Below are 27,244 nucleotides of genomic sequence, written 5' to 3' on the forward strand. Positions count from 1 at the left end.
GGAAAGAAGGGTCCTTCCTTAGAGCCTTTGGAGAGAGCACCGCCCTGCCAGCTACTTGATTTTAGAATCAGGCATGCAGACTATGAAAGAATGCATTTCTGTCGTGGCCATTTGTTCCTGGCCTTTGGAAACGAATACAGCCCAGGCTGGTGAAAATTTGTAAGCCAGATTGGGGAAACCCCTCCACTCGCAGCAGCCGCAGGTGTTCCAAAGAGTGTAGGGAGAAATACAGGCCCCACATTAAAAGTCAAGGACAGCTTCTGATGGGATAAATGTATGTGTAAATTTTTGTTGATTTATCAAGTATTTATTAAGTACTTTCAGTTTGCTAAACCCTTACGTTAGTGTATGGCCTGCACACACAGGCGTACATGTTTGCCAAGTACAGATGTGCATGATTTAAATCAAACCTTAAAAGACAGAACTGAATTGTGAAACAACTGCGGAATTCTTATCAACTTTTCCCAGAATACTAGCCCGTCTCTTCCAGCTCCTTAAGAAGTCCTAACAAAAGCTTCTTTCTGTGATTTCATAACACCCGTTGTTTTCTGCTAGCATGGGACTTTCCTGCCTGCGTCAGTGAAGGGTTTTCTCACCTGTGCCTTCCCCTCCCCCATTAACTGTGTGTGTGTGTGTGTGTGTGTGTGTGTGTGTGTGTGTGTAAGATGTACCTAAAAATGTATACACACACTTTGAATAATTATAAAGGCAGTGTTTATTATAATACATTTTATTTTCTAAATTGAGGTATCAGCTGTTGAAGTGTGTGTAATTTTTTTTAGGACACCCTGCATGTATCCATATATTTATGTATATACACACATATACTCAGGTGCAGAATTTAAGGGGACATAAAAAAAAAACTCAATAAGACAAACTAGATATCTAATTAGGCTGTTTTTTAAAATATATTTTTATTGATTTCAGAGAGGAAGAGAAAGGGAGAGAGAAATAGAAACATCAATCATGAGAGAGAAACATTGATCGGCTGCCTCCTGCATGCCCCCTACTGGGAATTGAGCCCGAAACCTGGGCATGTGCCCTGACCAGGAATTGAACTGTGCGTGACCTCCTGGTTCATAGGTCGATGCTCAACCATTAGGCCATACCAGCTGGGCTAAGGTGTTTTTTAGAACAGACCCCAAATAATTTTGGAGGAAAACATTGAGGACCCCCAATGTTAGATGTGTCTAGTGAGGCCACAGAATTGTTAACTTAGAAGACTTTAAGAAGCAGAAATTCTCAGAAAACAAAAAGCAAACAAAAGAGAGGGCAGTGTGCAGCAGTGAATCTTGCAGACTCTCGGTCTGAACGGCCGAGTTTGTGTCCTGGCTCTGTTCTTCATTAGCTTGTCTCCTAGTTCTCTCAATTACGTGTAAAGCTTCAATAAATTTTATTGTTTCCCTGTTCCTCAGATTTTTATTACCAATGTACACAGTCTTCAATACATTTTAGTTGCTGTTATTATTTTCCATTGAATATCAAACTTTGAGCCATGTAGCATCTTTATGCATTCTCCAAATGCATTGGTAACAAAATGTACTTCTGGAAAACTGAAGACACTGATATCATATAAAAAGTTGTTAGCTTTAAGCTGGGTAAGTGTCAAAGGTTGGCTGCCAAAAATGATAACACTGGTTTTGGCCTAAATGTTCTGAAGATGTTCTTTTTTATACACACATAATAAAAAGCCCTACATTGCACTCTTCACATTTGTACTATAGTTGTCATTTATTGTACCTTTACATAGTTTATAAACTCCATGCTAAATTGTTTTTCTTTTTGCTTAAGAAGTTAATTATCTTCCAAAGAGATTTTAAGTAAGAAAAATGTATATATTTAACAGTATAGTTGCCATTTTTGTTGCTCTTCATTTCTTTTTTTTTAATATATTTTTTATTGTTGATAGTATTACAGGTATTTCCCATCCCCCCATGCCCCACCACCACCCTTTATCCCTCACCTCCCAGCCCCTGCCCACACCCCAGGTCTTCACTACCTTATTGCCCATGTTCATGAGCTATGCATATCTATATATATATAAAAGCCTAAGTGACCCTTATGGTGGAATGACTGGAATGCCTGGAATGACCGGTAGCTATGACACACACTGAGCAGGCAGGCAGACAAGCGGTTAGGAGTGCGAGAGGGAGGGATGTCCGACTGCTGGATGTCCGACTGCAGGATTGGGCCTAAACCAGCAGTCGGACGGATTGCGAGAGGGTACAGGCCGGGCTGAGGGTTCCCCTCTACCGCGTGCACAGATTTCATGCACCAGGACTCTAGTAAGTATATAAATTCTTTGGTTTATCTCTTCTCGTTCCCCCAACCCCAGCTCTTAATTTCTTGATGTAGATCTAAGTTTCCATCTGATTCCCTTTTCTTTTTGCTTGAGGACGCCCTTTAACATTTCTTGTGCTGTGCGTCTATTGGCCATGCATCTTTTCACCTTTTGTGTGCTTGAAAAAGCCTTTGTTTCTTCTTCATTTTAAAAATATCCCGAGTCTTTACTTTTTTATTATTTTTGAATTTTATTTTTCAAATAAGTTGACAGTCTATATTATTTTATATTAGTTCTAGGTATACAACATAGTGGTTAGAAAATCATATAATTTATAAAATGTTCTCTTTTCCTCTGATACCTCAAATACCCACCTGGCATCATACTTGGTTATTATAATACTAGAGGCCTGGTGCACAAAAATTTGTGTACTTGGGGGGGGGGGGGCGGGGGTCCCTCAGCCCAGCCTGTGCCCTCTCGCAGTCTGGGACCCCTCGGGGGATGACCACTTGCCAGCGGGAAGCAGGCCTAAGCTGCAGTCGGACATACTTAGTGCTGCTGAGGAGGCGGGAGAGGCTCCTGCCACCACCACTGTACTGGCAGCCGTCAGCCTGGCTTGTGGCTGAGGAGAACTCCCCCTGTCGGAGCGCACTGATCACCAGGGGGCAGCTCCTGCATTGAGCGTCTTCCCCCTGGTGGTCAGTGTGTGTCATAGTGACCAGTCATTCCCAGTCGTTCTGCTGTTAGGGTCAATTTGCATATTAACCCTTTCATTATATAGGATAGAGGCCTGGTGCATGGGTGGGTGCTGGCTGGTTTGCCCTGAAGGGAGTCCTGGGTCAGGGTGGGGTCCCACTGGGGTGCCTGGCCAGCCTGGGTTGAGGGGCTGATGGTTGTTTGCAGGCTGGCCATGGCCCCCAGCCACCCAAGCTCCCAGTGGAGGCTGGCTGGAAGCAGGTATCTGGGATTTATTTATCTTCTATATCTGAAACTTTGTTGCCTTGAGGGGAGGCTACAGCCGGCCAGGGCAGGCGGGAAGTTTGGCTTCCTCCATCGCCGGGGCAACCAAGCCTCCTGCTTGCTCCAGCTCCGTGGCTGCTGGCCGCCATCTTGGTTGGGTTAATTGGCATATAGTTGCTCTAATTGGCTGGTGGGCGTGGCTTGGGGCACAGCGGAGGTGCGGTCAATTTGCATGTTTCTTTTTTATTGATTAGATTATTGACTATATTCCCTATGCTGTACTTTACTTCTCCACGACTATTTTGTAATTACCAGTTTATACTTCTTAATCCCCTCACCTTTTTTTTTTTTTTTTTTTTTTACCAAAACCGCCAAGCCCCTCTCATTTGGCAACCATCAGTTTGGTTTTTGTATCTATGAGTCTGTTTCTGTTTTGTTTGTTCATTCATTTTGTTCTTTACATTCTGCATATAAGTGAAATTATATGGTACTTATCTTTACCTGACTTGTTTTACTTAGCATAATACCCTCAAGGTCCATCCATGCTGTCACTAATCACAGAGAAATGCAAACTAAAACCATAATGAGATATTTCATATCTGTCAGAATGGCTATCATCAATAAATCAACGTACAACAACTGTTGGCAACGATGTGGAGAAAAGGCTACCTTCAAGCTCTGTTGGTGAGAGTGCAAATTGGTGCAGCCACTGTGAAGAACAGTATGGAGGCCACTCAAAATTGTCAAAGTAATACCGCCTTAGAACCCAGATATTCCATTTCCGAGTATATATCTGAGGAAATCCAAAACACTAATTTGACAAGAGATATGCACCCTATGCTCATTGCAGCATTATCTGCAGTAGCCAAGCTATGGAAGCAGCCCAAGTGCCCACAGTAGATGAGTGGACAGAGAAGTTGTGGCACATCTATACAGTGAAGTGTTACTTGGTCACAGCAAAGGGTGAAGTCTTCATCTCTAAACAGTATTTTCACTTGGTGTGGAATTCTTAGCTAACAATTTTTTCTTTCACTAAAGATGTATTTCACAGTCTTCTTGCTTCCATTGTTTCTGACAAGAAATCTATCCACATGTTTATCTTTGTTCTTCTGCACATGATATGACCCCCTACCTTACCCACCCTTGGCTGCTTATAATATTATTTTTTATCACTGGGTTTAAGCAATTTATGATATCCTTTGATGTAGTTTTTCTTAAGTTTCTTGTTATTGAGTTTTAATAAACTTCTTAAATTTGTGGAGTTATAGTTTCCACCAAATTTGGAAAATTTCCAGCATTTATTTATTTTTAATTCTAATAAACTCCTCTGCTCTCCTCAGGGACTCCCAACTACACATTATTAACCCCCTTGAAACAGACCCAAAGCACAATAATAATTGGTTCTTTTTTTAAAAAAATTCTCTTCTCTGTTACATTTTGAATACTTTCCATCACTACGCCTTTAAGTTCACTAATCTTTTCTTCTTTACTGTCTAATCTGCTGTTGATCCTACTTAGAGTATTTTTATATCTTTCTTATCTCTACTTACCATTTTGAACATATTAAATACAGCTTCAACTAAATTCCTAGCTTCTAATTTCAACATTTCTGTCAGTTCGAAGTCAGGTGTGTTTGATTTTTCTCCTCATTATGGGATGCACTCTTTTCTTTCCATGCCTGGCAAATTTTCCCTAGATCTCATACATTTGAATTTTACCTTGTTTGATACTGGATACTTTGTATTCCTATAAATATTCTTGGGCTTTATTCTGTGATGCAGTTAAGTTACTTGGCAACAATTTGATCCTTTTGGTCTTGCTTTGAAAATTTATTAGATGAGACTATAGTAGTTCTCAGTCTAGGCTAATTATTCTTACCGGAGGCTGTCCTTCCTGAGTATTCTAACTTGGAATTGCCTCATGAATCATGAAATTTTCCAGTCTGGCTGGTAGTTACAGACACTCTTTCCAGTCTATGTGAGCACAGGATACTGTTATCGCTTATCTGTTCCAGTAATTCTTACCCTTGCCTTGGGTAGTTTTTCTCATAGGTATATGCTAATCAGTATTCTACCATTCCCATGAGGGGGTCATCAGACATCCATATTCTCTCTCTGAGTGTGAATGCCCTATTTTCTGGTACTCTATCCTGAGAAGTCTAGCTATCTTGTTCCCCCCTGACTCTCAGCTTTGTTGCTTTAACTCAGGCAGTCATCTGGGCCCTGCACAGGTTACTGTTTTCTATGCCATGGTTCAGAAATTCTCTCAGAAACAATTGTTGGGCTCACGGCACTTCTTTCCTGATATGACAGAGATCACTCTCCTTTGTTGACTAACGTCTAGTGCAGCGATTTTTATGGCACACATAAACTAATTACCACATTTCTTATGGCACACATAAACTAATTACCACATTTCTGTGGCACACATAAACTAATTACCACATTTCTGTGGCACACCAGAAAGTGTAATATTTGCTGATCTGACAAAAAGGTATAATTTTGATTCATTTACACAGGATGGCTATTGTGGTGGCATTTTTTTTTTTTTTTTTACAATCTAAGGGAAAAGAGGTCAGTGCCCCTGGCTAAATCAGTCAGATATTGCTTGTTTTAAAAATTCTTGAGGCACATTGGTTGAAAATTCCTGTCTAGTGTCTTGAAAGCCATTGTATCATATTTTATCAGGTTTTGCTCTTTTGATTATTTCAGGTAGGATGGTAAACCCAGTTTCTACTGTTTCATATTAACTGGAAGTGGAAGGCTAAGCTTGCCTTTTCAAAGGTCATATGTGCCATTTCCTGCTAGTCTGATTCAGAATCTGTATTTTGCACAAGCAATGCAGTCTGATGGGTACTTCTGGTTATAAGCCAGAGGATTAGATCTTTCTGTTCTAAGTGTTGTCCGTGCACCAGCAGCATCAGCAGCATCCATCTAGGCGCTTGCTAAAACAGCTGAATTTCAGCTCTCACCCAAGACCGACTGTTTCAGAAGCTGCATTTTAATAATATTCCCTGTTGATTTGTGTGCACATTCAAGTTGGAGGAGTGACAGGTTGGCTAGCTTCAAAGTTCCCTTCTGACTCTAAAGTTCTATGTGTCCCTGAAATAGGCAAGGTGGTTTCTAGGAGAGCGAGGTACATTGCGGAAAAGTTGTAGTATGTTAAACACATAAGTTTATAGGATAGGTTTGTCACATTAGCTGCAAAATACCTAACAAAGGGCAAAATAAAAGGGCTAACAGAGGGCAAAAAAGGACAAATACTTACACACCTGACTTACATTTATTTTTGCAATTGTTTGATTAATGTCTCTCTAAATGATGTATGTGTTTCTTTTGCTTTTTAGCAACCTATCCTAAGATCCTGGACTGTGCATGGCACATGTCAGACACTCAGTAGTGTCTGATTGACTGACTGACCAACAAAATGAACAGTTAGATACACTGTCTCTGAAAGGGGCCAATTTAGACGTGGGGAGTTTAAAAGAGGAAGACTAGTTTGACTCAGAGGAGATGGCTCACACTACTTAAGAAACATTAATATTCAAGAGAAGTTGGTAAAGGGAGGGGGTGTCAGGAAGTTCATTCAATAGTTTAATAAACATTTTTTATAAATGAGGCAGTAACTAAGGGAACTGCAATTCTATATAATTACAACCAAAGGAAAAGCGCTTGTTGTTGAGGAGAAAATAGCAGGCAGTTTTGGAAAAAAGTGGTCGTGCCAACTCCTAGTTTACAAAGCTGCTGGGGTAGCAGCTTTGCATAGAGAAAGATCCCAGGCTTTCGGGTCACGCAGGTCTATTTGAGTCTTTGCTTTTCAGCTGTCCAATGTGATGACTTGAGGCACTTCCCTCGCCTTCTCTGGCCCCCTGTCTTTGAAACAGAGCTGCTGGAGGTGACTGTGATAGTGATCACAGCAGTGGTGATGCTGTTGGAACTGGTGGCACCTAACCTGCATCTCGAGGAGTCTGTGATAATTGAATGCAATGATGCCTATGAATGGATGTTATACAGTCTATCAGGTTTTGTACAGATGGCCGTTTTTCCTGATTTTAGGAAGGAAATGAGATAAATTTAGGGTGGCTGTATAAGAATACTCTGTGAAGAGCTCAAGTTGTAAATAATAGGCATAAAAATGGAGGAAGAGGAACAACTCAGAATGGATACAAAAGTTTGGGACCATCAAAGAAGAGTTAAATGAAACAGATTGAAGATCCTCAGAGGAGAGGGGGTGAGGGAAGAGATCAACCAAAGAACTTGTATGCATATATGAATAACCCATGGACACAGGCAATAGTGGTGTGAAGGCCGGGGCAGGGAATGCCAGTGGGGAGAGGGTCCAATGGGTAAAAAAGGGGGACATCTGTAATACTTTAAACAACAAAGATAACTTTTAAAAAAGAGTCAAGGAGGCCAGTTGATAAACGTGAGTATTTGATTAGTAAGAAAACAATGAGAATAACCTAGGTGAAAAATTGCTGAGGACAAAAGAGGAGTTTTCAAAGGTCTGATGAAAATCAAGTCAAAACACACTCACACACACACACACAATCAGGAAAGGACAGGGTAATCTCATAGATTGGCCCAATAATGTAGAAGTAACGTGAGTCACCGGAAAACTCTGTTTATCGTTTCTTCCTATCTTCTCTTTCTTTCTTATATTCCCACTTTTCTATCTTCTCAGGGAGAATGCAAATGCTGTAAAAGAGAAGAACAAATGGTCTTCATGATGTGAAGGGGAGAAAATTATCAAAGAAATAGAAACTCCCAACATCCAGCCTGCTGTCTCACATGCTTGAATTTCCCGTTTGCATCGGCCCCAACAAGTAAAAGTCCCCTTGAAAAACCACTTCTAATATCTGAGGACTTACCACATCCTCATATTATTTCATCTTTGGGCAACAAGAACAGTTAGAAAATTCAGTTTGTCTTAATTTTGAGTTGAAATAAGCCTTTCCATACCTTGCATTGGCCTGGGTACCACCCTTCATGTAATTTAGAAAAAAATTGTTTTTTTGCATTAAAATTACTTATATATTCGAAGTTTGTTACCCTTTCCATTCTTCAGGTTATCATTTCTTTAGGCTCAACACTCTCACTTTCCTCCTGCAATTGGTTGGCTGACTTCCTATAGTACCACATGGAAGTGTTTTAACTTGATTTTAAGCCAATGCTCCTCTTCGGTAAAAGAAATGGTGAGTGAGAAAGGGCCAATGCCCTTTTGTTAAAAGAAAATAAAATATACCAGAAGAAAGGAATTCTTTCAACTTCCCTCTGCTCACAAGTCCACTTATACTTGTACCCCTCCTTTTCTCCTACAAAGGTGAAAGTGACCTTTTCCCTAAGACTAATCCTTTCACCAGTACTTTGGACCACACCACATCTGCCTGTTTAAGCAGACATTATCAGTGATCCCTCAGTCTTCCTTCCCTTATTCTCTCTCAATCCTCCTCTTTGTAGCTGGGATTCTTGTCCATTTTTACTACCTTCCTTTTTTTCTTTACCTCCCTTTTACTTTTTATTTACTGAACACTGTCTATTGGGCAATCACTCCAATGAAAATGATCTCTCCAAGTTTATCAGTAATATCCACATTTTAAAATAAATTGTATATATATCTATAACTATACTAATAAAAGGGTATTATGCTAATTCAACCGGATAGACCGAACGTCATTCTGGATGTCCTTCCTGACAAAGCCGGGGGTGTGGCCAGCCTGCAAACCCGTGGCAGCCCCTCGCCCAGGCCAGCCTTGGCCCCCAGCGGGGACCCCTCACCCTGATCCAGGGCTTCCTTCTGGGCAGGCCAGCCAGCCTCCACCCATGTATCAGGCCTCTATCCTATATAATAAAAAGGTAATATGCAAATTGACCCTAATGGAAGAATGACCAGAATGACTGCTGGACCAGTCACTATGAGGTGCACTGACCACCTCTTGGTCCCTTCCCCCAGCCATCAGGCACCGATCACCGATGGCGAGCGGGGAACTGGGGGTGGGTGGCAAGGGCTGGCTGTGGGCAGCTGGGGAAGATGACCTTGATCACAGGCCAGGCCTAGGGACCATACCCGCACACGAATTTCGTGCACTGGGACTCTAGTATGTGTATGTGTGTGTGTATGTGTGCGTGTGTGTGTGTGTGTATATATATATATATATATATATATATATATATATATATATATTTTACGCCATCTCTCAACAGGATTCACTATTGTGAATCATTCTCTTCCTTTAGCCTTCTTAGACATCAGATTCTCTTGGTATACTTCCTAGTTCTTTGATTTCTCTTCCTCAGTCTCCTTTATAGGCCTATTCTTTTTTTTTTTTTAAATATATTTTATTGATTTTTCACAGAGAGGAAGGGAGAGAGATAGAGAGTTAGAAACATCGATGAGAGAGAAACATCTATCAGCTGCCTCCTGCACATCTCCTACTGGGGATGTGCCCGCAACCCAGGTACATGCCCTTGACCGGAATCGAACCTGGGACCTTTCAGTCCGTAGGCCGACGCTCTATCCACTGAGCCAAACCGGTTCTGGCTAGGCCTATTCTTTTTCTATTCTCTCATTAAATAACAGAGTCCCTCAGGGATTAGTCCTACCCAAACCTTCTTTGCTCACTGTACAGTGTCTCCCTAGGACACCATAGGGCTTCAAGTGCCACATGTATGACCTATGGATACCTCCCAGACTAGGCTTCTTTGAGTTCCAGACTGTCATATTCAACCATGGACTTTACGTCCAGTTGTATGTCACAAAGATATAGAAAAATTAACATCCAAAACTGGAATCAGGCCTCTCCCTTAACGAGTACTTCCCTAGTGTTTCTTTTCTTTTCTTTCTTTCTTTTTTTTTTTTCCAGAAAAAAACTTGACCACTTTTTCTGTTATAGTAGCCCCAAACTGGGGATTTATTCTTCAGTTTTGTCCCTCTTTCTTCTCTAATATGGCCTACCACAAAGATTTGTAAATACAGTACCTAAATAACTCCACATGCATGCATTTCTCTCCATCTCCACAGTGACACCCTACTCAATTGCCTATTAACTTGCCTCCCATGTTTTTTATTGCCCTCCTAGGATCTTCCCTTCACATTATAATTAAAATGATCTTTCCAAAATTCAAGTCTGATCATATCACCTCTCTGCTTAAAATTTTTGGTGGATTCTTTTTGGGTTTAAGGAAGAGCAAAATCCTTAAAATGCCCTGTGAGATCTTGCCTGTGCCTGCCTCACCAGTCTCATTCCTTAGGTTGAACAGGCCTTTTGTTCAGTTCCTCCTAGGCGCTCTGCTTCCTCTGTGATAGGGCTTTGGCATAAGTTGTTTTTCACAGTCATAAAACGCTTTTCTCTTCCTTTCCTTACAAATTGGCCAAGGTGATTTCTCTTAATTACTCTCATATTTCCATCCTTTGGAGAACTTGTATTAGTTCCTAATAACACATTCACCTTTTAAACATTTGTTTAATATCCCTCTCCCTAACTGCAACTTTATTTCATGAGAGTAGGACTTTTTTTCTTCATGTCTCTGTATCCCCAATGTCTAATAGAGAACCTGGCCCACAGTATCAACTCAGTAAGTATTTGTGGAATAAATAAGTATATGGATGGGCCTTAGCAATACTCTTTCATACTTCTACTCTTTTCATGTGCTCTTTCTTCCTCCTGGAATACAGCCTTACCTGTCCTTCTTCCTCTAGATCAGCGGTTCTCAACCTGTGGGTAGCGACCCCTTTCACAGGGGTCGCCTAAGACCATCCTGCATATCAGATATATTTTACATTATGATTCATAACAGTAGCAACATTACAGTTATGAAGTAGCAACGAAAATAATTTTATGGTTGGGTCACAACATGAGGAACTGTATTTAAAGGGCCAGAAGGTTGAGAACCACAGCCCTAGATACTGAGTGCTTCAACATTCTTGAAGACTCAGCCTTGAAAATGCAATATTCTTCTCCTATGAGAAGTGCTCCCTGCTCTTCCCCACCCCCCCAAAAAAAAAAAGTTAGGTGCTCTACTTTTGTGTTCTTTATGCATACTTCTACTTTAGCACTTCTTATAATGCTATTGAATTTTTTGCTTCACATCTGTTTTCCTATATCCTCTAATACATAGGGAAGATGGACAATGTCTTAGAACAGTGTCTGAAAAATATTAAGGGCTCAATGCATATGTACTAAATTAATCAATGGTAGATGCTGAAGAACCATTATTTCAAGTAGTCAATAGGTTCCGCTGTCTTCCTTCACTGCCCTATTAGCATCTTTTCTGAAACTGTGGATTTGGGGAAAGAAGACAGTTCTCCTAAGTTAAAAGGAGAAAAGCCCTTACTAAGAGTGAACAAATGGCATGCTCTTCTGCTAGACTTGCCAAATAAAGCAAGAGGTGTTAGAACAGGTTCCTCTCTGTTCTTTATGTGGTTGCATGTCTCTAAGAACACGGTTTCCTAGGATATTGAAAGGACTTACTGATGTGTTTTTGACTCATAATTGGGGATCTCTGAGAAACCAAAGAAAACACAAAACATGTCATAAATCTGTGTGTGTGATAGATGTTATCTCAATCACTAGAAAGAAAGATAGAATCCTGCAGCATATCAAGCATGACATCAATTGTATGAGAACTTCTAGAAAAGGTTATTAAGATATGGTTTGTAGGTCATTTGAGAGGAAAGTAACCAGCATGAGTTATCTAAGAACAAGTCATGCTATAATAGTCTCTTTTCTCAGGTAGTGTTAGTAGATTGTACCAAGGAGGGAAGTGCTTTAGACATAATGTGTCTGAATTTCAGAAAATTTGATCACATTTTTACTCATATGTTTGTGCACAGGGATGAATTTATAGTTGACTCACAGCCATTGCCCATGAAACACTGACTAATGGATTGATGCCGATCGATGCTTAACATGCCTCCACGCCTTGCGCTGTGCTGGTTAAGATTTTTACTAACAATGTAAATGAAAACATAGAATACATTTTTATCAAAGATCTCAAGTCGGGGACATAACTAATGGATTCTCAGAATCAGAATTCAAAACTGTTTTTAAGCTAAAAACAATGTTGGTGTTAGAATCAAAACCAATAATATGAAGATTTCCCCCTACATATATTATCTCATTTAATCATTTTAGTAGGGTATTAATATTACTAATAACTCACATATTGCATGCTTGAATGTGCTAGACTCTTTGCATAAGTTATGTCCCTTAGTCTTTCTAAATAATCCTCTGATATGGCTATCATTCCTCCATTTTACAGAAAATAAAACTGAAGATCAAACAAGTTAAACATCTTCTCTAAGGTCACAAAGGTAGTGTAGAGCTGGGATTTACACACAGGTCGGCCTGACACCCAATCCAAAACCCCTCTTTTCTATGCTCCACTAGTTTTTCAGATGAAATGTATCACTCAAGTGTCAATGCTACACTGAGTTACAGAAACTCAATTTCACAAGCAGAGAGCAGCAGACACATGGTTTCACAACGGTTCATGTGAAAAGGTGTGAAGGATTTATTTGCTTATAAGCACCTTATGAATCATCAGGGTGAGTCACTGACTTTCCCCAAACGAATGCAATCTTGGGCTATGGAACAGTACACAGGACAAAGAAGGCCAAGAGTCACATTGTGCTCTACCTTGACTGAAATATCATGCTTGCCTCTGGGACACTCATCCTATAAGAAAACAGTGTCCATGTGAGCCAGCCCCGGTTAATTTGACCAGGATGATGAATTTAAGTCATGAAAAATGGTTGAAGGACCTACCGTGTAGAACACATGTTACCTCTAACTATAAATAGTTAACATTTGTTAATGTATATGACAGGTCAGACACCCTTTTAAATATTTTATAGCCTTAATTCATTTAATCTAATAATATTTGACATAGGTACTGTTATTATTGTTTCTATTTTACAGATGAGGAAAGTGAGGCACAAAGAGGTTATATAATTTTCCCCACAGTCACATAGTCACAAACTCTGAAAGTTTGGCTCCTGTTTAAACTGGAAGAAGGAATTAGGAGTTATACATTACTTGGCTATGGAAGGAAAAATACAAACCAGAAAGCGTGCTTTAGAAGAGTACAACTTGATTCTATCTCAAAAAACTCAACAATTTACATAATCTCAAAAGAATACTGCTGCATTCTCGGTCACTGGAAGCTTTCCATCAGGCATATTTTTGACATGAAGGTGGGCTAATACGATTTACACATTTCCTCCCATCTCAGTGAGCCCATCAGTGTCAGCATAGTCCCGTATCCGTGGGTTGGAGTGAGGGCATTTAGCCTCCTGGATTCTTGAGTTATATGAAGAAAAATCTAGCTTAACTGGAACTTGACTTACAGAACCCTAAATTAATCAAAATGTATTGCTGCATTATGCTTTTTAAAGACAAGCAATGAGTTTTTAAAAATATTTTGATATCATTTATCCTTCCATCCATGAACACGTGCATCTGGACAATAAAGACTTATTGAGCACCTGCTATATCTGATTCCATCTTTAGTTCACTCCATTTAATTATGAAAAATTTTTGGCTCAGAAAATTTAAGTGATTTTCCCAAATTCCCACAACTAGGAAGGGACACAAGGCCTAGTACACAGGTTTGTCAAATCTTGCTTTCCCCAGCTTACTCTATTCCTTCCTGGAGAAAATCAGGTAGACATATATTTCACAAGTAATTTCAATAATAGGATTTTCTACCTTGTGTCTTGGTAGCTCAACAAACATGACAGGGCACTCCTTCCCCTTAGGGCCAATAGAGTGTTGACAAGGGATATACAGGTTTAAAAAGAAACAAAACAAAATACATTGTCCTACCTTGGAGGGGCTCAGAGTTGAGTGGGAGACAGATCTGAAAACAGATCATTGCAATCTCATGAGAAAAACTGAGAGTCAACTTGTTGCAACATACATTCTTCTCATCTTCCTATTAGCAGGGGCTGTACTGTCATCAACACCCAGATTTGTTCAAAAACATGCTGAGCATAGACTCTGAGCCAGGCCTAATGCTAGGCATTGTGGAAACAGGGCAACGCACCAGACATGACCTCGGCCCTCACAGAGGTTAAAGTTGCTTGACTTCATGCAAACATTCTGGCCTGACTCTTCCTGAGATTTCCATGTAGAAAACCAGAGAAACTGTGGAATAACATATCACTTGGATGTTAGGTTAGATGTCGGTGATAAAGATAAAAATAGAATATAAACCAAATTATTGTTGAAAAGAGCTCTACTGGACATGACCTGTTGTGTCTCAAAGTATCCAGAATGGCCAGTTTAATTTATCCCTCAGTGTTGTAATAGACCACTTTTTATTTGTCTTTATTTTTACCCAAGTACCAAACAATATAATGGCCTTGCATTGAGGACACATGCTTTGCAATAAAAACATATCTTTAAAATCTCACTCAGCAAATACAGCGAGAGGCACGCAGGAATGGAGACCAAGGGAGGGAGTAGCACTTCTGTGTGTTTCCACTCACACTCACTCCAGGGCTCGCACTCGGAGCTCTGAACTGTAGAGAGACGTGAGAGCAACAAGGGGTGAGGCAGGAGACCAAACAGCATTCTCGAGCAACAAAGGGCCTGGTGGATTTGCTCTATCAACAATACGAAGAAGAATTTGTGCCCTTGTATGGATGGGGTAAAAGCGAGAGGCTCTGGTAAGATCAGTACTCAAGACTCCAACCACAGAGCAGAGCCAGAGGGCATCACTCAAGCATCAGTACAAACCTGGCAGAGGGCATGGGCAGGGCTGGGCTATGAGGTGGGGGTGGCTTGAGTGCCACAAGGAAACATTTGATCTTTGTCTTCTCACTCACCTCTCAGAGCGTCGCTGGGTGAGCTTCCCATTTGTATTGAGGAAAAACATAACAAGATGGAAAAAGGTCCTAATATCTGAATTTCGAAGAGAGCAATGTATACCTGTATGTTTGCACAAAATAACTTTTGAGAAGCTCTTTGGTTTATAAAGTGAGATTTCCCCAAAGCATGCCACACCAACAAAAAACAAATGCTAACTGTGCAAAAGTCAGGAGAGAAAAACTGATTTTGCTTCTGAGAAGGATGTTCAATGAGTTGAAGGACAAAGTGAAAAGGAGACAGGGGCTGAGGCACATGGTGAACAGATCCCAGTGCAAATCCCTGCCCTTCCACCTTCTGGCTGTGTAACCGTGGGCAAATTCTTAACCTCTTCAAGCTACAGTTCCCTCCTCACTAAGGCAGAAAGCAGCATGCTGTCAAATGTGACTTCCCAAGCCTCTCCTGTAGTTCCAAGGAAATTCTATAAAAATACAAAAGCTTGGTGTGGGCAGATATTTTGAGAAACCTACTGAAGGGATCACATTTGGGGTCAGGGATGAGTTGGGGTAACACAGTTAGCTCACATGGACCCAGGGGCTAAGTGGGGAGGGAACCTGCCCATGGATAGGATCAGAACTCTCAGAACTCTGCCCTAAACTTCAGACTTATATATCTAATTGCATCCTTAATATCGTCACCAAAATCTGCTCCTCTCCCAATGCTCCCCATCACAGGAAATGTTCCCACCTTTCAATAGGTTGCTCAGGTCCTGTCCTTGGGATCTTCCTCACTCTTTTCCCGTGTTGCCATTTTCAAGTGCATCCGCTAATTCTGTTGGCTTTCCCTTAAAATATATCCCAAATCTTTCAACTCTCAACATCTCTATCACCACTACTCTTGTCAAGTTTCTCTCACTTCAGCAACGTCCTAACTGTTCTCCCTAATTCTACATATGCAATATAGTGTATTCTCACAGAATAATCCTCTAGAAATGTAGATCTGTGCATATCAGCCCCCTGCTTAAAACTGGCCAATAACTTCCCAAAGTCCTCACAGTGACCTGAGGACTTCCCGTGACCTGGCTGCCAACCTTATTTCCTGCTCCTCTTCCTCACCTGACTTCTTGCTGTTTATTGAAGTTGACAAACCCAGGACATTTTCAGAGCCCTTTTATTGCTCTGAACCCCAGTCCGGGCCATTAATAATGAGAGAAGCTGGGCTTCCAAGCCAGGCAGTCGAACACCAGAGCTATTGCTCCTAAGTACTGCCACTAGCCAACCCCACAGCACACATCACACTACCAGATACTGTATTGTTTACCTTTTTGTTTATTTTCTTTTTTCTCCCCCAATAAAATATAAACTTCCTAAGAGTAGGGACTTTGTCATGTTCATTACACAGTGCCTGGCACACAATAGGCACTCTACAAATATTTGTGGAAAGAATGAAGTCTTAGCTGACATCTGTGGTACAATGGCTTAAGAACCTCCTGAAACAAGTACTATTATTTTTCTCGTGTTAATGAAAAGGGAACTGTAGCTTGAAGAGGTTAAGTATTTGCCCATGGTTACACAGCTAGAAGGTAGACAGGCAGGGCTTTGAACTGGGATCCGTTCACCATCTGAGCCTAAGTTTTTAACCCCGGGCCTACATTTGCCCTATGACTCCTAAGGTCCTTCTTCCTCTTCTCCCCGATCCATCTGTGCAGCACCTAGCTATACCTAGGAAATAATATGTTTGAAGAACTCAGCCCTTAAGTAAACAAAATGTCTTTATAAGTGGATAATACTGGCTCAAACATACAGTCCACTCTCCTGATTTCAGAGGAAAGTTTGAGGTGCAGAAAAGTTGACTGGGTGTCTAAGGTCATGATCTTGCAGAGAAATTCCCTGTGCTGGGAAGCAGGAATCTTCTGGTGAGTAACTGAGTGCTGTAGGTTGATTTGTATACCCCTCACTCAGACTTACTTGTTGAAGTTCTACAGCCAGTACCTCAGAATGTGACTTTATTTGGAAATAGGGTTGTTGTAGATATAATTAGTTAAAAGGGAGTCATCCTGGAATAGGGCGGTCCTTATAAAAATGGGGAATTTGGACACAGGCCTGTGCACAGAGAGAACATCACGTGGACATGAAGGCAGAGAGAAGGGTGCTGCAGCTAAAAGCCAAAGGTTGCCAGAGATCACCAGATGTTAAGGGGGCGGCATTAACCAGTTCTTAGGGAAGGAATTGACTCGGGCACCACCATGACTTTGGACTTCTAGCCGCTAGAACTGTGAGATAATGAATTTCTGTTGTTTATGCCACCCAGTTTGTGCACTGGGTTACGGCAGCCCTAGGACACTAGTACACTGAATGATAATGGGCAGATCACTGGTCATCTCTGGGCACCAGTTTCTATATTTATAAAAGGAAAGGGATGGATCAGAGGAATCTTTGGTTTAAAAATTATATGGTTTTACCATTCCAGGGCTCAGACACCAGCACCTCTTTTGGTTTATAAAGCCTTAAGCATAAGGTTGCATTTTACCTTTGCCTGAAACCACTTGGTTCATATCAATTTGACAAATCCAGGTTTTGGATTGGAGACTGGCAGTTCAGCAGGGAATAAGATCTGGCTTCTGACTTCAATGGGTTATCGTCTTTTGGAAAAGACAAAAGCCTAACTTAAACATATGGTGGTAGGTGTTAGTAATTAAAAATAGGTTTACCGGTGTGAGTACATAACACACAATTTGTTCTTGATTGTAATTATAACCTACATGTCTTTTTCCGTACAAACAACTGTAAATCTACCTTTGCCAAACCCCTGTATTTCTTAGACCTTTATATATCAACTCACATGGTTTTCACATAACCCTTGATAAGCTAAGTGTTACTATAATTTTCCTCAATTTACAGATGATAAAGCAGAGGAAAAGAGGAGTTAAGTGACTTGCCCAACGTTATATAACTAATTAGTGGCAAAGCATAGGATATTCTGGATGTTCAAGAAGAGCCTTTATCTCAACCTTGGGGATCAGGGATGCTCCCTCTTGTGGGGCACCTGATCGGAGTCTTGAGGGATGTGGAAGGTAACCAGGTTGGAGAAATTTTGGCAAGGGATACAGGATGCACAAAGCCTGGGTTTATAAATGGGATTTACCAGCCTTCCTACCCCATCTTGCTTGGTTCACAGGTTTTAAGGTTCATATGGTCATTAATTTGATCAGTAAGTAGGACATGGAGCCCAGAGAGGTAGCAATGACATGATGGGAAAAAGCCTGGGTTTGCTATACCCATTTGGCAGATGTATAGTCCCCATTTTAAGGAAGCCCAGGGAGGAGGTGGTTTGCCTAAGGTTGAGCGGTTAATAGATGGAGGAGTTAGGATTTCAACGTAGGCCACGTGGCAACAGGCTCCATGCAATAAACCACCCTCTTTCTCACTTGGACTCTATTAGGCTTCCTTCAGTGGACTGGAAATTACTATGAGCCCCCAACTTAGTTATGTCGAAATAAGCCTATGAGAATATGTCAGGGGGAAGCCGTCCTTTGTGTGTACATGTGTTCACACACGTGTGTGTTTCTTTTGAACTCTGACAGCTCCTGACTCTATAAGTCAGCCTTAGGCTCCTATGTATTTTGTTAAGTATCACCCTTAGGCCTGGCAAAAATGCCATAGTAATTTCTGCTTCTGCAGTCACTCCCTGCCATCAGAAACACTGGCATGCCATCACAGGTACGAGATGGTTACACTTATGGCCTATATTCCGGAACCAGGCGATTAACTTTCTTTTAGACTAATCTTCGATGTGGTTTTCCTGAGAACATAATTAGGGTTTAGTATTCTAGAAAGCAAGTGGTGAGGAACAATAGCAGTTTGCACATCCCTGGAGTGTAGAGCTCTATCTTATTCATCTCTGATCCCTGCTCTCATCTCTGTATCTGCACCAGGGCCTGGCCATGGTGGGTGCACAATGTCTGCATACAGTTGCTGTGAAAGAAAGCTGCTATGGTGTGAATGTTTGAGTCACCCCAAAATTCATATGTTGAAATCCTAACCCCCAGAGATAATGTTAGGAGGTGGGACCTATGGGAGGTGCTGAAGTCATGAGGGTGGAACCCTAAAGAATGAGATTAATGTTCTTACAAAAGAGACCCCAGAGAGATCTTAGTCCCTTCTGCCATGTGGGGACACAGTGAGAAGTCACCGGCTATGAACTAGGAAGTAGGCCCTCATCAGAATGTGAATATGTTGATGCCTTAAGCCCGCACTTCCTGGCCTCTAGGAATTTGTGAGAAATAAATTTCTGTTGATTTTAAGCTACCTAGTCTGTGGTATTTTGTTACAACAGCCCAAATGGACTAAAAACAAAAGCCTTAGCTACAAGGACATTTCTCTCTTCTGAAACAGTGCTTCTCTACTCACAATTACACATTAGAATTGCCTTGGGAGAATTTTAAAAATTGAATATTCAGGACTCCACCCACCCAACACCAGTTCAAACAAATCTGAAGTGAGGATGGGGCCCAAATATCCCTATTTTTAAAAATAGTGATTTCCCAGGTGATTCTCATTTTGCAGCCAGAGTTAAGAATCACTTCTCTGTAGCAACAGACATGCAAACATTTATGCTTACTTATAGGTGTAGACATTTTCAAAGCTATTCACTTTTGTCACTTAATCAGCAGAAGCTCAGAGATGGTGGGGTGCAATCAGAAACCAGGGCTGGTGGTGAAGTGCTATAAACATTAGTTAGCTCTGCAACCAGCAGGCAAGCAGGTTCTGCAACTTTGGCTCCTCCCCAGCTGTCTTAATAAAGAAATGCTGTCATTTCGGCTTATTGAGTGACTTCTAGAGAAAACCCTCTTACTGGTTCATAAACCACTACCCTGTGGTTAAAATATCATGGGCCATCCACTGATTCTTATGTGCAACCTCACACACACGCGCACGCGCGCGCGCACACACACACACACACACACACTTCTCAGGATAAAATTTTTTAAAGCTGACTTTAACAGAGCATTTAAGTATTTTGTTTATGAGATTTATACAGTTCTTTACAGAAAAAAAAGCTTAGCCCTGTGATTGATAGGAGGCTCCATGGATCATCCAGAAAACTGTCGACCAGCGCTCTCTGGGCTGTGCTTAAAGAGGTCTCTGCACCTCAGTTCTTCATCTGTCCAATGGGGCCATCTCGGTACATTAGGAGAATGTTCTGTGATCCTATGATTCACTTTGCTAGAGGGCCCAGCCAAGCTGGAGATTTCCTTTATTGTTCTAGTAGATTAAACTCTTTTTTTTTTTTTTTTTTTGTTAATCCTTACCTGAGGATATTTTCCCCACTGATTTTTAGAAAAATTGGGAGGGAGGTGTAAAGGGAGGGAGGAAGAGAGAGAGAGAGAAACATTGATATGAGAGAGGCACATTGATTGTTTGCCTCCCACATGTGCCCTGACCAGGGCTGAGAATCAAACCTGTAACCCTTTGGTGCACAGGCTGATGCTCTAACCACTTAGCAACACAGGCCAGGGCTAAACTCTTCAGATTCATAAAGTAGGTTTGTTTTCCTTCACCAGCTCCCTTCTCGCACCATTGAGCTGGGGGAACAGTTGCTAAAAAAATAGGTAATGTTCCAATCTAGGGGACTTTCTGGACACAGATTCTGAAACTTCAGCTTTGGTGTTGGCCAGGCAAAGCGGTTGGTTTTCTCTGTGGGCTGTGGTAGGAGAAACGAGAAAAAAGATCTGCTTTTGATATGTCAGACGAACTAACCCGAAATAATTGGGCCTACAGTCTAATCTAATCATGCTTTTGTTTATTCACCTCATAGAAAAGTTTCCTAAGAATGCATGTGAACACAATATATAATAATAATAGTACTATAACATACATTGTGAGAAACTTTTGAAAACAATAAAATGTCCACCTGAAATAATGCAGTGTTCATAGACATACAAACCCATTGGTCATGCACCGTTGTGCCGTTTCTTTAACTATGAGTCACAATGCTGAACTGAAAGCATGAAATATATTTTACAAACGGAGACTGAAGCCGGTAAGAGACCTACACAAGTGTTATCAGAAGCTTCACATTTGCATAATTTACTACATCGGTTCACATTTTATTATAAAATTCACATTTTTATTGTTTTCTTTTTGTCATTAATGGGAACACGACACGCCCGCAGACGGGCAGGCAGGAGGCTTTCTTCCCGAAGTCAGTAGTTTGGGAACACTCGGAAGGGCCCTCTGTGCGCGAAGGTAGTGTTGCCTTTTAACCCGAAGCCACAGTGGCAGTAGAGCCCAGTTATAACCCAACTCATGCGTACACAGATTCGGAGAGGACGTGGGTGAAAACCACATCCTGTTGCCCCCTACCCCTATCAAACTATACAAAAGTAAAAGCTCAGTATAAACCATTTAGTATCTAATGTGAGAATCTTGTTTCCAAAATGGGTTGGTATAGGGGCTGCGGAGTATTAGCGACTCAGACAGGGAAAGGGCAGACCCTCGGGGTAGAAGCCCACCGGTGTCCCCACTGGCGAGGGCCCGGGCCGTATGTCTCTCTTAGCGATGAACAGGTTATATAATACACAATACAAAACGTTACAAGTAAAGTTGCAACTCTTAGGCAGAGTTTTCTACACAAATGTAACACCACCGTTGGCAGGCAATGTTAGAGATATAAATTAATAACTTACAAAACATTACATTATGTACATTCAGTAATAAATACACGGTTATAACCAGAAATTGGGGGTGTTAGCGCAGAAGGCAGTGCAGAGAGATGGCAGCATTGAATCGAAATGGCATAATTGGGCGCGAGAGTGAAGAGAGGAGGGAGGGGACAGGATGGGGCCCTGTGATTCCTGGTGGCACAGGGATTCAGGACACAACTGGACACACTGCCTTAGCACGCTGAATTTTACACAGACTGTTACTGTGAACAACACAACTACCTCTTCCTACCCCTTAGTTTGTTCAACTTTATCCTGTTGACAGCAAAAACGTAAAACTCCAGAGGAGAAAAAATACTGTTCAGAGCGGGCAACCAGAGATATGTTGTAAGGGCAACCGTGGAGCTGGAAGGGACAGCAGGGGAAGGAAGTACAATGTGGTTAGAAGCGTATTCTTTCTAATTGTAAAAGTAACTGTAGTGAAGTGAGAGATATTGCCCAAGAAGGAAGGAAGACCGTTTTCTTTTCTTTTCTATTTTTTTTCTGAGAAAGAGTCAAAAAAGTTTGTATCAGCTTCGAATGCTTATCTGTGTAGAAGTTGACACTACACTCTAGATAATCAACAGGCATTTTGAAAGACGTGAAAATGTTTTACAAAAAAGGCACACAGGTTGGCAGACAGAGGGACAGGTGAGCAGATTTATAAATGAACATATTAGTCAGTTCAGTCACTAGAGGGGAAAGATTCCCCGAAATTTAGTGCAGAAAAATCTCTCAGTTTTGTGTCTTCTATGTTCAAGCCATTGAGTCGTGATCTGAGCTTGGCCTCCAGTACCACATAAAGCATCAGCTCTCCACCCAGCTTGCAGGCAAGGCAAGTCAACCGTGGAATTTCCTGAGCTGCTATTTGCTTCACGGTCTTGTACTCTGGCTCCAAACTCAAGTAACTGGAAAAGCCACATGGCCCATGTCCTGTGCAGGCCTCGGCCCCCGTGGTGGGCTGGCCCTACCATACAGCTGGCATGCTTGTCAAGGGTGGAATGTTCACCTCCACACAGAGAGGGAGATTATGTGTCGACCGGGGACTTGTCCTCTGCGGCGTTGTCGACATCAGTCTCTCCCAGTGAATCCCTGCTCTCTGGGTCGATCACACAAAGCGTCTTTGTGCTGCTGAAATAGCTGTGGCCCTCTCCCTCTTTCTCAGGTCCTTCCGCATCCTCCTCTTCCAGGGTCAGTTCAAACTGAAACTTCTCCATCAGCCCCTGGCAGTCTCTGTTCGGCTCATCCAGCGGTGGGGAGGGACTCTGGGGTATCATGCTCTGATACCAGTTCCTGTTATCTTCTAATGTATCCAGAATGTCCTGCGCATCAGGCTGTACCAGATCTGCCCAGGTCTCCCACAGGGGATGGACAATGTAGTCAATGAAGCCAACCTGGAGGAAAAGAAGGTCACACACCTGTTACTGCGATTGGCCCTTGAAAACCAAACGAGCTGTGCTGGTTTGCATGCAAAGATAACAACAACCCAAGACAGATCCATAATAGTAACTCGGGTGCCGCCCAGTCATGATCTGAACACATCCCGTGATAGTATGTATGCCCTGCCCTCTACGCAACAAACAAGTTGTCGCTCTTAATCCCGCAAAGTATTGGTTTGGCCTATTTTCAAAGGCGGAAACTAAGACTCCTGGAGATTAAATATCTTGACGGAGGTCACAGAGCCAGTAAGGACTGAAGCTGGCACGCAGTCCCAGCTTTGTCTGATTTCAAAGCCTGTGTTCGTCTCACGTCTCACTATAATTGACGACTTTTCCTTTTCCGTGCGCCAGATAAGAAGTCTGGCTGTAACCCTGGCTGGGAATGACTTGGTCACTACTTGGACTCTGTGAGTCATCTCTGAAGAAGGAAGCCCCAGGACTAATGAGTTCTGACTCAACATTCTTTCCCTGATAATTTGAAAATAAGCCGCTGTTCCAAAACGAAGGGGAGCCAGCCCCTGCCTACTCTGAAACGTCTCAAGTTCTGTGACATGCTTTTGGTTTGTAGGTGAGTTTGGTAAAACATCTGAAAATACTTCAAGCCCCTAAACCAGCAAAGGTCCTCTCGGTGGACACATCTGTAATTGTAGGGCCCACAGTCATTTCCATCAGGAGAAAGAAGGGAAAATAAAAACAATTAAGCAGTTCCTGTGCTGGTGTTCCTGTGAATAAATATGAGGCGTGCGGCTCTGCTATGGTTTACACAGGGGCTATGCATCCTGCTTGAGCGGGCTCCGTGGCCTTCTGCTGACCTCGTCATTGTGGGACAAACAGGAAACCCTGGGGGTGGGGGCAAGTTGAGGGAAAGAATAGGCACCAGTTGAATGAGAGAATGGAATTCCCCTGTCATGGTCTGGGGAGCTGGAGAGATGCAGGTTTAGGATTCAGGGGGTGATGAGCAAGGGCATTTTATATGCACCCCTGGGATAATATGTAGCTACCTTTCCACACTACTGGAAACTTCCCTTTATTATCATTCTAGTTTTTGGCCAGTCATTTAATAAAGTGAAGTTGTACCATATCAAAGAATCTTACTCCTATGTGAATCTTTTACATCTATCTATCTATCTATCTATCTATCTATCTATCTATCTATCATCTATCTATCTATCTATCATCTATCTGTCTATCTATCTATCTATCTATCTATCTATCTATCTATCTACCTATCTATCATCTTTTCTCTGGTGCTTTCTTAGCTTTAACAAACAGAATTCACAGGAAAAACAGGGCATCTCTAAGCTGCATTGGTTTTAAGAACTAACTAAACTGTAGATGATTCAGGTATTTCTCTTGCTTCCACCCACTCTTTTTTCCTCTCCTTTTCTTCTCTATGTGTGTTTAATGGACTTTAGACACTATTTTCAAGGTGTTTTCCAGGAATGTGAAAAAAACAATCTCCAGGCAATGGAGAAAACTGAATCAGCTGAACACAATGCGGTTATTTCCTTTCTTCATTTGTGTTGCTTCTGCTAAATGCCCAGCATTTTTTGAAAGGGAGCCTCCCGTTGTGTATTTCCTAGGTCTTGTTCACGTTTGAGCTCTACAAATCCTAAGAGCACCAAATAAAGGGCTTTATTGCCAGGCTACTCAGACAAAGGTCACCAGAGCACACCTGTGGGAAACACAGGATCGGACCATGATGTCATGGCCCCGGTGAGACATGGCCATGGTGAGGGAGCCTGAATGGCTTTGAGTGGAGGCGGCTGAGTTACTGAAGAGTTGGTGAAATAGACCAAGAGAACAACTCTTCACCTGATACACTGGGAAGATACATGTTGTGTCTATCTCACAACGCTGTGTGGAGGTTCAAATAGGATAATGTGGGAAAATGTGTGAAAAATTGCACAGACAGGATATAAATATTTTTAAAAAACTACTGTTAATCAAAGAGCCTTATTCCATTTAAGTAATTCATGTAATTAATGTGGTTCTAATTAAGGCTTTTGGGTGTTTAAATTGTCCCTAAATTAACATTGTTGTGCATTTTTATAGCATATTAGACTGTTAGGACACTTTCACAGATTTTAAATGCATTTGACTGTCTTTTTTAAAAAGAAGCAACAGTATAATAACTGCAAAGTTACTAGACAAATATTACAAGCATATGTAAATTTGGGGAGTAGGTAGTGAGGAAAGAGGATAAATATGAACAAAAAATACTCCAAATGCTTTTGTGATAAAGACCTTGGACAACCTATAGACTCATTCTCAGTCATGCCCACCTGGCTCAGGCCATTTGTGGTCCTGAGAAGAGCAACAATTTAGCAGGTTCTAAAGCCTTTGTGGGGATAGTGACACGTTCTAGTGCAGCTAGAATCTGGGAACTTTCTGAGCCCCCTGCCTCTACTGCACTGTCCAGATCCTCAGCCCACAGGGAATCTCTAGCTTTGGACACAATCAGAAGATGTCAGCACGTTCTCAGAGTGTAGATGTAACCTTGGAAGCGGGCACAGGACGGAGCTGGGACTATGAGGTAGAAGAGATTTGTAGGAGTGAGATTCACTACCTCTGGTGACGGTGGCAGTAAAAAATGGGGTGCAGGGAACAAGAGTAGAGATACTGGGTAAAGACAGAGCGAGGAGAAATCTGGGTGGATGAGCTGGAGGAGGCCTATAGCCTTCGGTTCAATCAGCTGGATTTGCTAAGATCATAGACAACCATCTAAACTGTTTGAGGCTACACAGTTCAAACTTTGATGGCTTCTGATGACTGACTGCTTTATCTCCACTCAGTGTAAGGGAGAAGGCAAATGAGTCCTGAGTATAATGGAACTAAATGGGTGGTTGCTTCCTTATCATTTCCTATAAATATATATTCTATTAAAAGGAAAGAACTAAATAGAACCCTCCAATTCTACAATCAGCAGAGCTTAAAAGACTTTGAAAACCTTATATTAAATACCTGGGATTTTTCCACAGAAGCTGTGTGCTTATCACACATTGGGCTAATCTCCATTCCCCTCTCCCGCTCTTTGTCTCCCTGCTGGAAAAATTCCTCCATGATGCGGTCTGTCCATTGCCGATACAATTCCAAGGACTTGGTGGGGTTGCTCAGGTCTGCACAGTGTACCATGTTCCGAAGGACCTGCAATCATCAAGTTTTGGAAATCTCATAAAATTAGGTGTAGATACTACTCGAACATCGCATCCCTCTTGTGTTAGTACATTTGGTACCAAACCTAAGAACATTTTAGTTGCATTATAATTATGGTGTGTGCACCAAAAAAGCAGAATTACAAGGGTGCTGGCCAGACTTGGTTAAAATGGGAGTCCCAAACGGGAAAATGTGTGTCTTCTTAAATTGATGGTCATTGAATTTAAAAACTGGAAAGGACATTAGAGGTCAGATACTGCCACCATTTCCTTTCCTCAGTTTGGAAAAAATGCAAAGAATTAGTCAAAGTAGATATCTTGATATTTTCCACTTGTGGAAAGAGACCAGCTGATGGCAATTTGTATAACTAAAACAGACTTAACAAACTGCAAGTCAATAGGATTTATATCCAAACATCAGCTTTGGGGACCAGCAGTCACGTACACCCGATTACAAATAGATCTTGCCACTTATTTTTAGAACTAAGCAATTCAATAAACAGGGCTATGGTTTTCCTTGTAAACTAGAGAATAAGCTGCAATGTTTTTCTTCGTTATTTCTTAGCTTGCTCAGTTTGTCCTTCAAATAAACCTATAGCCGTAGTCATAACTGAGGGCATGCAACTAATTTAAGTTTGTTTTCATTTTTTATTGTTGTTGGGTTTGGCTTTGTGTTCAATCAGAGGCTTTTTCTCAAATACCTGTATCCGATCCGTATAGTTGTCCAGCAGAAGCACGCCAGAGCTTGTCACTTTCTTTGTTTCTACCATTGTCTTCAGGTCTGCCAGCAGGCTCATGTGTTTGGACATATCAGTTGCTAACACCTTGGGTGAAAAGATAATGAAAATACTCAGCGAGCTCAGTGTATGAGAGAAAATGAGATTCCTCCTCCTGTGA

The 27,244-nt window shown here is 41.6% G+C and overlaps 1 protein-coding gene across 4 annotated transcripts in view; it reads right to left on the reverse strand.

Annotated features, from left to right (window-relative positions):
• Positions 1-20,835: 20,835 nt before the first annotated feature.
• Positions 20,836-27,244, reverse strand: part of PDE4B (phosphodiesterase 4B) — a 531,417-nt gene continuing 525,008 nt past the window's right edge. For all 4 annotated transcript variants that reach the window (XM_081087643.1, XM_081087644.1, XM_081087645.1 and 1 more), the window contains 3 exons: positions 27,049-27,171; positions 26,157-26,339; positions 20,836-23,147 (listed from right to left, as the gene is read on the reverse strand). In XM_081087643.1, coding sequence (XP_080943769.1) covers positions 22,782-23,147; positions 26,157-26,339; positions 27,049-27,171 — 672 coding nt within the window. In that variant the 3' untranslated portion in view covers positions 20,836-22,781. The remainder of the gene's footprint in view (positions 23,148-26,156; positions 26,340-27,048; positions 27,172-27,244) is intronic.

The sequence above is a fragment of the Myotis nattereri genome (assembly GCF_964212035.1).
Source record: "Myotis nattereri genome assembly, chromosome: 3".
Taxonomy (NCBI): domain Eukaryota; kingdom Metazoa; phylum Chordata; class Mammalia; order Chiroptera; family Vespertilionidae; genus Myotis; species Myotis nattereri.